This window comes from Grammomys surdaster, unplaced genomic scaffold (genome assembly GCF_004785775.1).
Source record: "Grammomys surdaster isolate TR1022 unplaced genomic scaffold, NIH_TR_1.0 126029, whole genome shotgun sequence".
NCBI classification, from domain to species: Eukaryota; Metazoa; Chordata; class Mammalia; order Rodentia; family Muridae; genus Grammomys; species Grammomys surdaster.
Window position 1 is genome coordinate 1,783,098 of NW_021620842.1, and position 11,870 is coordinate 1,794,967.

The window sequence follows — 11,870 nt, forward strand, 5'->3', positions numbered from 1 at the left end:
CCCTCCCTCCTTTCTTTCTTTCTTTCTTTCTTTCTTTTTGGTTCCGCAGATTCTAACATCCTTTTCTTTTGTTGTATACATTTACTGTTTTGATTATTCTTTGTTATGGAAAATTTATTTTCTAGTCCTGTCTATTTTGGTGTTCTGGATGCTTCTTGAATTTTGATAAGAATCTCTTTAGCTTGGGGTAATTTTTCTCAAAAATTGTATGAAATGTCTTTTCTTTGCCTCTTCCCTGAGTTTGTTTCCTTTCCTCTGTACTTGTTAATTGTAATGTCCCAGATTTTCTGGATGTTTTGTAACGAGATTATTTTTATTTTCTAGATTTCATATTTTCTTTGACTGAGTTACCAATTTTTTCTACCTTGTCTTCAGATTGGAGAGTCTCTTTTATGTGTTTTTTCATCTATTGGTAAGCATTACCTCTGAGCTTCATGTTTGACTTCCTGCATTTTTTACTGCCTCTTTTTTCTCTTTTCTTTTTCTTTTTGTGTGTGTGTATGTGTGTGTGTTTCTATTTCTTTGTTAAATTCTACTTTCCTTTCTTGAGTTTTTTTCATTATTTTATTCATCAGTTTGTGTTTTCATAACCTTTATTAAGGCATTTATATGATTGATATTTTGAGTTTTATGCCACATGTTTCAGCTAAATTGATCTTCCTGGACCCAACACAATTAAGTTTGGTGACTTCTGGAAGAGGAACATTACTTTGTCTGTTCATGTTTGTGTTTTGATGTTGAGATCTAGACATCTGGAGTTATAATATTAAAGTGGTCCTGTCTTTGTTGAATGGGTGTTCCATTCTGTGTGTGCTGTTTTCCACTCAGGATGCTAACCACATGCAATGGCTTTGGAATCCATGGTAGAGAATGTTTCTGTGCGTAGGTGGGTATCACAAAGAAATGGAGATGGGCTGGGGGGAAAGGTGTAAAGGTTGTAGGAATGAATTAGGAGTAGCCTGGGTCTGCATCAAAAGGCAAAGTTTCCATTGAATGAAGGTGGAATTGGAGGAGGAACTCCTGTGTGCAGGTTGCTGTAGTACTAAGAGTAAATCTGGAGACTCTAGAATGGAAGACAGGAATTAAAATAAAGTTTGCCTACCTGAGTACAAGCCTAGCCTAGCCTTGCCACTGAGGCCTATGATACAGGATGATATTGTGAGTAGGTGGGCACAAAAAGATTGGAGATGGGCTTGATGGAAAGGCTTTAAAGAGTGACATCAAGAGAATACTTTTTGTTGGTAAAGACTTTAAAAGTAAACTCATTTGAATATACTCACGTTATGATGGAAATCATCAATTAGATGAATAAATGACTATATATTTTGAAAAATATGGATACTTTAATATAGTCAGTGAACATTTCTAGGTGTCTGGCATAGACTCCAATCATGTTGAAACCATGTGACCACAGTCTAATTTTTATTGTTGTGGTATGGCTGTATAAATCTCCTAAGTGTGTTCTGCCAGGCCTACATGCTAATAGTTTCTGTTTGGACAAAATGATGATTATATGGTGAGCTGTTGTGTGATGCAGTTACCTTGCATGGGTGAGGATCCACCCCATACGTTTCCAATGTATGAGCTTTCAAGAGTAAGTTGAATTCAGCCATCGCTGGGCTCTGACCTCTAAAATGACACACAAACACAACAAATTAGAGAATTCAAGTATAATACAATCAATAAAAACAAGTAGTCACTTTAGTCAATCAAATGTTATTTTCTAAGTTAAATACAGAATAAAGAGCCTTACGTCAATAGCACTGGGTACGTCTATCAGTATTTCTCACCATGTAGAACCCTTTATGAGTGTCATATTTTGTAGCTAGTTGTATAAAAATATCCTGCTGTATATTTTCCACACTCTAGTGAGTATAGAGCTAGTCAAAGTTATCAAGTTACCAGTAAGCATGTCCCAAACAAATTAAATATTAATATAAAACAAAACTTAAAATCTCTTCTTTACTATATATTTTAAAAGGCTATTCAGAATGAGTATTTCTTATTCAGACCAAAAAGTAGGTAATCATATTCTTTTGTCAACAATTCTAAACAGAACCTTCTGGGTACAAAAACTGTAAGTAATTGTACAAAGAGCCCTGAATCATCAGAGGAAATTTCAAATATTAATTCTTGAACTGTCCCTTTTTTGTAAACAAGCTGCAGATAAAGGGGGCTTAGTAAATACAGATTCAAGAAGAACTGGCTTGTACACTGAGACTATATTCTGTCTCAAAGATCCAGTTCTAACTCATGTGAATGGCTCACATGTATTACAGAGAATCTAAGCTCCTCCTATCACTAAGCGTGATTGGCTTAGTGTGTAATGTTCTTGTTAAAGAATGAGGACTTGAGTTTGAATTCATAGAACTCATGTAAAAGACATACATAAAAGTATGCATCTATTGCAACATCAGTGGTGGAGAGAGAAGAATCCTTGCAAAATCTCCCAGACCAGTTAGTATGGTGTACCAAGCAGCGAAAAATAAGACTCTTCCTCAAATAATGTGGAAAGCAATTAGAGATACCCAGTGTTGTCTCTGCACTGTTCTGTGCCACTCTGCAAGCATGCAACTATACTCACACAAAGAAAGAAACACACACACACACACACACACACACACACACACACACACACAGAGAGAGAGAGAGAGAGAGAGAGAGAGAGAGAGAGAGAGAGAAAGACACACACAGAGAGAGAGAGAGAGAGAGAGAGAGAGAGAGAGAGGGAGGGAGGGAGGGAGGGAGGGAGGGAGAGAGAGAGAGAGAGAGAGAGAGAGAGAGAGAGAGAGAGAGAGAGCCTACCCCTGAATGACTTGCCTCTTGTTATGCTGCTTTGCACTCCCACATAGGTGCTGGTCACATAACCATCTCTAGAGGGCCAACACAGCAAGAGCTAAACATAATCATCCCATGCTCTCGAATCTACTATAATGGGAGCTAAATAGATCTATTTCTAAATACAGCATGCATCCTCTAGTGTTTTGTCATAACAATGGGAAACGAAATAGGCTAAAATGGAAGGTGATTAACTTCCCCTTTCCTACATGGTATTTTTGTGACTATTTCCCCCCACATTTTATGTCTCATGGATTTCTAATCACCAAACTTAATATCAGATGACAGTGAGTTCCAGGGCTGCCCAACTGCACAGAACATTAAACTCATGAATCTCTACTAATCAGAGGTTGCTATCCAAGGTATGAATAGGCAAGTCACAGCATGGGAGAAAATATTAGCAATAAGGTCAACCAAAAAAGTACTAGTATCTAAAATACCTTAAAAAAATCCTAATAAGGAACAAACAGTATTAAAAGAAAATACAGATAACCAAGAAAAAATGGAGCAATGTCTTAACAGACATTTAACAAGTAGGCAGTATAAACAATCAACAACTACATAAAAATATGCTGAGCCCCTTTATCATAAACAAAACATAACTTAAAACTATAAGAAACCATTAACATATCTGGGCATACTAAAACTAAAAAGGCTGACAAAATCTAGAACTGGTGATGGTGCACAACAAAATCAAATTCCATCTGCTGATTAGGGAAAGCAAGTTGGCATAACTAATATAGAAAACAATTCTGACACAATATGCTAAAATATATGTATGATAAATTATAGCAATTCCACTCATCATTCTGTATGCAACACAATTGTATGCATTATTCCAAGAGCTATATGTTCCATGTAGTAGTATTTGTAATAAAAAATAGAGAAAGCAATATGAATGTATATCTATTAACAGTAGAGTAGATATAAGATGCAATACTGCACAGCTGTAAAAAATAAATAAAAGAACTGACATACAAAAAATGGGTTAATATCGCAAGTATAAAGAACCAAGAACCTAGACACACTGATAAGTACTGAATCCCTCTGTTTTCATAAGTTTATAAAGAAAGAAAACTGAAGATAAAATTAAGGTTTTAAAGTTCATTTACATCATAGTCTCAGGTCTTAAATTTAACATGATTTGGGTTGACTTTTTTCATTTTCTTTTTTTATTGGATATTTTATTTATTTACATTTCAGATGTATTCCCTTTCCTCATTCCCCCTGATCCCTTAGAAATCCTTTATCTTGTCCTCACTCCTGTTACTTATATGAGGGTGTGTCCCTACCCATTGACCCACTCCCTCTCCTCACCCTCGAATTCCCCCCACACTGGGGCATCTAGCCTTCATGGGACCAAGGACCTCCTCTCCCATCAGTGCCCAACAAGGCTATTCTCTGCTACATATGTGGCTGGAGCCATGGGTCACTCTATGTGTACTCCTTGGTTGGTGGTTTATCCCCTGGGAGCTCTGGAGGGTCTGGTTGGTTGATATTGTTGTTCTTCCTATGGAGGTGCAAACCTCTTCAGCTCCTTCAGCCCTTTCTCTAACTTCTGCATTGGGGATGCCTGGGATCAGTCCAGTGGTTGGCTGTGAGCATCAACCACTGTATTTGACAGGCTGTGGCAGAGTCTCTCAGGAGATAGGTATATCAGGCTCTGGTCAGCATGCACTTCCTGGCATCCACAACAGTGCCTGCATTTAATGACTGCACATGGAATGGATCCCAAGGTAGGGCAGTCTCCAGATGGCCTCTCCTCCAGTCTTTGCTCCAAACTTTGTCTCCATACTTGCTCCTGTGAGTATTTTGCTACTCATTCTAAGAAGGACCAAAGCACCAATACTTTGGTCTTCCTTCTTCATGAGCTTCATGTGGTCTGTGAGTGTGGTCTGTGAGGTATTGTGAGCTTTTGGGTTAATATCCACTTATCAGTGAGTGCGTTCTTTTGTGTTTGGGTTACGTCAGTCAGAATGATATTTTCTAGTTCCATCTATTTGCCTAAGAATTTCATGAAGTCATTGTTTTAATAGCTGAGTAGTACTCCATTGTGTAAATGTACCACATTTTCTGTATCCATTTCTCTGTTGAAGGGCATCTGGATTCTTTCCAGCTTCTGGTTATTATAAATAAGGCTGCTATGAACATAGTAGAGCATGTGTTGTGGTTATGTGTTGGAGCATCTTTTGGGTATTTGACCAGGAGTGGTATAGCTGGGTCCTCAGGTAATACTATGTCCAATTTTCTGAGGAACTGCCAGACTGATTTCCAGAGTGGTTGCACCATCTTGCAATCTCACCAACAATGGAGGAGTGTTCCTCTTTCCCCACATCCTCACCAGAATCTACTATCATCTGAATTTTTGATCTTAGACATTGTGACTGGTGTGAGGTGGAATCTCAGGGTTGTTTTGATTTGCATTTCCCTATGACTAAGGATGCTGAATATGTCGTTAGGTGCTTCTCGGCCATTCAAATTTCCTCAGTTGAGAATTCTTTGTTTAGCTCTGTACCCCATTTTTAGTAGGATTATTTGATTGTCCGAAGTCTAATTTCTTAAGTTCTTTGTATACTTTGGATATTAGCCCTTTACTGGATGTAGAATTGGTAAAGATCTTTTCCCAATCTGTTGGTTGCCATTTTGTCCCATTGACAGTGTTTTTGCCTTACAGAAGCTTTGCAGTTTTATAAGATCCCATTTATCAATTCTTAGAGCATATGCCATTGGTGTTCTGTTCAGAAACTTTTTTCCTGTGCCCAAGTGTTCGAGGCTCTTCCCCACTTTCTCTTCTATTAGTTTCAGTGTATCTGGTTTTATGTGGAGGTCCTTGATCTACTTGAACTTGAGATTTGTATAAGGAGATAAGAATGAATCGATTTGTATTCTTCTATATATTGACCTCCAGTTGAATCAGGACCATTTGCTGAAAATGCAGTCTGTTTTTCCCTGGATGGTTTTAGCACCTTTGTCAAAGATTAAGTAACCATAGATGTGTGGGTTCATTTCTGGATCTTCAATTCTATCCCGTTGATCTTCCTGTCTGTCTCTGTTCCAATACCATGTAGTTTTTATCAGTACTCTTCTGTAGTACAGCTTGAGGTCAGGGTAGGTGATTCCCCAACAAATTCTTTTATTGTTGAGAATAGTTTTAAATATCCTGGGGTTTTTTGTTATTTCAAATGAATTTGCAAATTTCTCTTTTAAACTCTATGAAGAATTGAGTTGGAATTTTGATGGGGATTGCATTGAATCTGTAGATTGCTTTTGGCAAAATGGCCATTTTTACTGTATTAATCCTGTCAATCTATGAGCATGGGAGATCTTTCCATCTTCTGAAATCTTCTTTGAATTCCTTCTTTAGGGACTTGAAGTTCTTGTCATACAGACTTTCACTTGATTGGTTAGATTCACGCCAAGGTACTTTATATTATTTGTGACTATTGTGAATGGTGTCATTTCCCCAATTTTTTTTACAGCTTATTTATCCTCTGAGTAGAGGAAGGCTATTGATTTGTTTGAGTTAATTTTATATCCAGCCACTTTTTAGATCCTGGATGGTTTTGTTCAATTCCTGCACCTTTTTGGCTGTGTTTTCCTGTAATTCTTAAGGGATTTTTGTGTTTCTTCCTTAAGGGCTTCTACCTGTTTACCTGTGTTCTCCTGTATTTCCTTAAGGGAATTATGTATGTCCTTCTGAAAGTCCTCAGTCATTGTCATGAGAAGTGATGGCGTATCCAGAACCTGCTATGGTAGAAGAATTGGGTTCTGATGATGCCAAGTAATCTTGCTTTCTGTTGCTTAAATTCTTGTGCTTGCCTTTCACCATCTGGTTATCTCTAGTGCTACCTGCACTCACTGGCTTTGACTGGAGCCTGTCTCTACTGTTATCTTGGTGTCAGAGATCCCCAGAATCTAGTTGTCTCTGTGATCCAGTGATCCTGGGTGTTAGAGCTCTTGGGAATCAGGCTGCCTTTGGGATCCTGTAATCCTATGATCCTGGGGGTGTTAGAGCTCCTGGGAGTCCAGCTTCCTTTATGATCTTGGGGGTGTTAGAGCTCCCAGGATTCCAGCTTCCTCTGGGTATTGTGAGATTGGTTGCAGAGGTAGTGCCCAAGGTCTGCTCAGTGCATCAGCTCAGATTCTTTGGGATGGGTCTGAATTTGGTGTCTTCCTGGGAGCAGACCAGCTATGAGTCTGCCTCAGAGAGAAGGACCAGGCAGAAGGGGTGGAAGGGGAATGGTATTCAGGAAGGTGGGGTTTTGGTGGGTCATGGGTCCCTAGTGCTCCACTAGTCTCCCAGCTGCAGCTCTGGGATTTCGGGTCATGGGGGAGGGTTCTTACCAACTGCTCTGAGTGCAGCAGATCCTCTGGGATGGGTCTGAATATGGTGTCTTCCTGGGAGCACTATGGGTCTGCCCCAGCAAGAAGGGCCAGACAGAGGGGTCGGAAAGCTTGAGTTGATTTTTATATAGTTATCCTGGCTAGTTTTATCTCAAGTTGACACAAGCTATTGTCAGCAGAGAGGAGGAAGCTTTGATTAAGAAAGTACCTCCATGATTAGGCTGTAGTTAAGCCTGTGTGGAATTTTCTTAATTAGTGATCAATGGGGAATGGATCAGACCATCTAGGTGGGGCCATCCATGGGCTGGTGGCTGTATGTTCTATACGAAAACACACTGAGAAAGCCACAAGTTACAAGCCAGTAAGCAGCTCTCCTTCAAGGCCTTTCTATCAGCTCTTGTCTCTAGGTTCTGTTCTGTTTAAGGTTCTGTCCTGGCTTCCATTGGTGACAAAGAGTGATGATAAAGGGCAATCCAAATAAACCCTTCCTCTCCAATTTGATTTTGATCATGGTGTTTCATTATAGGACTAGTAACCCTAAGTAGGACAATAGTGAAATATGTGCATCTAACTTTATTCTTTTGCATGATGACAACTGCTTTTCCAACACTGGTTGAGAAGACAATACTTTTATTCCTTCTATGTGTTTTTGGCTCTTTGCTGCATATCATTGGCTGTAAGTACATCAGATCATTTTTGAGCTTCCTGTTCTGTATCATTGTTTTGTGTCTGCCTTAGTGACTGTTACTTGATTGTATATTCTGGAGCAATGTAGTGGAATGCCTTCTTCATGTTGCTCAATTTCTCTGATTAGCTAAGGTCTTTTGTAGTTTTATATGAGTTTAGGCTTGTTTTTTCCCTCATTTTCTTCCCCTTAGTTTTAGCATTAGCTCTATTATTGCCCCTAAACATGACTGAAATTAGAAAACCTACTGAGGGGAAGTGTTGATTAGGATGTGCAGAAGCAGCAAAGCACAAGCTAATCATTAGAATATAAATCCTTATGTCAGTTTTGCTTCCTTTGGTTTGTGGGCAGATTTCTGCTGACTAAACATTTGGATGAATTAGTTGAAAAATTTATATGAAAAAAAGGTTCAGTGCAAATGTCAGAGAAGGCATGAGGACAGAGCCATAGCAGCAAAGGCAAGAATTCAAATCACTGAACTCCTGAGACCGCCAAATTAGTGAGGAAAAGTCATTTAATAATTTGCTTTCACAGTAAGTACTTAATTTTTCCCTTTCATCTCACATTGGACTTTTTTTTAAATAGAAAAGCTTCAAGTGCATGCACAGAAATCTGCAAAATGAAATTTCTTAATGAGACACTGAAAAGAAAGGACTGGAGATTAGTTGCATTTTTTTTTTGATAGAAAAAGCAATTCTAAGATACAATTCTCTTACGATTTTACTAAGTTTGCTGAGGTTGAATAATCATGTGTTTAGCTATATTTTCCTCTCTTATATTGGATGTTCTGGCTACTTTAGCTAAAAAGAAACAAACTCTCATATTGAACTTCTTTTAGTATACCTTCACAGACAATATAAAAGCATACAGCCATCAACAAAAAAACACAAGCCCCACAATAAGTGTTTATTACTGACTACTAATTTATAGTTGGATGTAGACCATTGCCAGCCTTATTTGAACTGATTGTAAAGAACCACAAGCAGAGAAAAGCATGGCTTTGGATCTGCCTGATCCATTTGTACACAGAAGCTCCACAATTGGATTCAGAGGGGGAAGACCAAAAGAGCATGCTCATTTTGAGCAGTGGGACTATCCATTTGAGTTAGACTTTGGTGTAACTTGGTTGGGACTTTAGTCTTTACTGCAATTTTAAATATTTCTTATATCTGGCTTCAGATGTTTGAGTATTCTTTTAAGATTTGCCTTTCAGTGGGATATTATGTCTTATCATTCATGAGTATATAATTTACAGCGTGTCTGTAGACTCTGAGGTCAGTAGGAATACTCCTTTCTCATTCAAGACCATCATTGGCCCTTTGAAAATTATAAATCATTCTCTTCCTATTTTCCAGCCTCACCATGGATAGAAATTGCCCTGCCCTGGTTGATATCTCGGAGGAGAATCATTCAGCTGTCCAGCAGGTTAAAGGTTTGATGTTGCTCATTCCTATTTGTGGCATGCTCCGCTCCATTCTACATTTCCTTATTCTTTAAGAAGGATGAAAATGACAACAGCACCAGCAATAGCAGCGGCAACAACAATGATAAACAAGAAGACCTGATATTAAATTTCTGCTTGAAAGAACATGCTGCAATTTATCTGTATTCAGATCTCAGATGAGCTGAAAACTATAATTTTGATGTTTGCTTTGTTTGTTTATTTAGAGTTAGAAGAGATCAATGTGGCATATCTTTCTGTATCTGAACTTGGAATGAAAGTCTTCAGCCTGTCATTTCCATTCCTTGACTTAGAGAGAGATATGACATACTTTGCCTGCACCTTTCTGCATGCCCAACATTAGATACAACATGACAAATGTGGTCAGAGGCATTGGTATGAGAAGAGAGTAAAGGCAAACTGAGGCTATAAAGGACCAAGGCTTTGGGAAAGCAGCAGCATAGAAAAATGTTACAATACTACACAAAAACCCCACAGGTCTTCTGTTACAGATTTTTAGCTCCATAATTATATACCCTTACATAAATCAGTTAATTTCTCTGAGCTCTGACTCCTTCTCTGTCAAACATGGAAGGTGATAGTTATTACCAATGGAAGCAAAAAGGTGAATTGGCTAAGCAGGAGTGGTGAGAATTCAGAGTACAAATAATCTTTTCAAGGGACTATTGCTATTAAATGTTGCTACAGAGATGTCAGGCCTCCTTCAGTTTAACCAAATCACCAAGCTACAAGGGAAGTGACATTAGTTTGAAATAACAAAATTATCATTTGACCCAGAATACCTATATCTGGGTTAAAGTACAGCCTAAGAACTATAATGCTAAGGACCATTACTATGGACTCTAAGTCTCTAAAATATAGTAACAGGTTAGTACTGAACTTCGTTTATAGGTAGTGACCTCTTGACAGCTAAGGGCACTGAATGGTAGATATGGCTTCTTTCACTAAGAAAATGCAGCAAATGAATTAATTGTTGCCTAATGGATATTATCACTTAGATAAATTCTTGCATTATGTATATGTATACATGTATGCATGTATGTCATATGTGGACATGAGAATGTCACAGCATGTGTAAAGGTCAGAAGGCAACTTGCACGAGTTTGTTCTTTCCTTGCACTATGTAGTTGCAGGGAGTGAATTCAGGTTGTCAGGTTTAACAGCAAGTTCCTGTATCTATTGAGATGCTACCTCACACATCTCACACATTGAAATAGTTTGTCTAGGCCTAGTGAGTCTTTTTTTTTTCTTGAGACAGAGTTTCTCTGTGCAGCCCTAGCTGTCCTGGAACTCACTCTGTAGACCAGGCTGGCCTTGAACTCAGAAAACCACCTGCCTCTGCCTCCCAAGTGCTGGGATTAAAGGCTTGTGCCACCACTGCTCAGTTGGGCTAGTGAGTCTTAATGTAAACTATAGTGTGAAAGAATATGTCCATTCTTTCCACTTAGGTTCCTTAATTATAATTAGCTTTACACTCCAGTTAGGGATACTAATATTAAAAATATAAACGGATGACCAGGTATGGGAACAGAGAGTGGGCAGAGCAATTTCTCTATATTCATCTTAATTTTGATATCTTCCTAAATGTCTTTAAAATCTATCCTCTACTAAGAAGAAAGGGGGAAGAGAGAGAGAGAGAGAGAGAGAGAGAGAGAGAGAGAGAGAGAGAGAGAGAGAGAGAGAATGAGAATGCTGGAAGCTGAGCAAGATGATCATAAATTGAGTGTCGATAAGGACTATAGAGTGAGTTCTAGATTATATTGTGCAATTTAGTGATATTCTCAGTCAAAATTAAAAGTTGAAACAGGGCTTCAGATGCAGCTTCATGGTAAAACCCTTGTCTATCCCCCTTGATGATTTAGGTTTAGGTTTAGGTCCAGTATCAAAATGCAAAGAAAAAAAAAACCTCTCTCTTTCCCTCTCCCTCTCTTTTCCTTCCTTCCCTCTCCCTCTCTCTCCGCCTTTCTGCTTATCTAGTACTTCAATGACTATATTGGAAATGAGAAAAGAGTGGAGATAGTGGGCATGCCTGACTTGCTTATGATTTAAAAAGTATTTTTATATCTCAGTTTTTAATTGTTTGATAATTTCATATATGCATAAAATGCATTTTAATTAAGTATGAACTTCCTCTAATCTCTAATTCCTGATTCTCATCCCCCTCCAAATTTCAAATTTCAAAAACTATAAAAATATTTTGATGGAGATTCTTTCAATTTTTTCTTCATATAGAATGTTGCATATGGATTTGTACTATATAACCTTTAGTTCTAGTCCTACTATGTTTAGGACTTTTATTATGAAGGTATTTCAGATCTTCTCAAAGGTTCTTTTGACATTTCTTGAGATGATTCTACAATTTCTGTCTTTATGTTCATTTATGTGATGACAGGAGCCATCTAGGAAAGGCTACTGCAAGCGAGTATCCTGGAGAAGACCCACTGTCTTTCTCTTTCTTTCTTTCTTTCTTTCTTTCTTTCTTTCTTTCTTTCTTTCTCTCTCTCTCTCTCTCTCTCTCTCTCTCTCTCTCTCTCTCTCTCT

At 38.2% G+C, this 11,870-nt stretch overlaps 1 protein-coding gene across 3 annotated transcripts in view; it reads right to left on the reverse strand.

The window, feature by feature from the left end:
• The window catches only part of Frmd3 (FERM domain containing 3), a 206,909-nt gene that overhangs the window by 82,114 nt on the left and 112,925 nt on the right, over window positions 1-11,870 (reverse strand). For all 3 annotated transcript variants that reach the window (XM_028754636.1, XM_028754634.1, XM_028754633.1), the window contains exon 7: window positions 1,542-1,629. In XM_028754636.1, coding sequence (XP_028610469.1) covers window positions 1,542-1,629 — 88 coding nt within the window. The remainder of the gene's footprint in view (window positions 1-1,541; window positions 1,630-11,870) is intronic.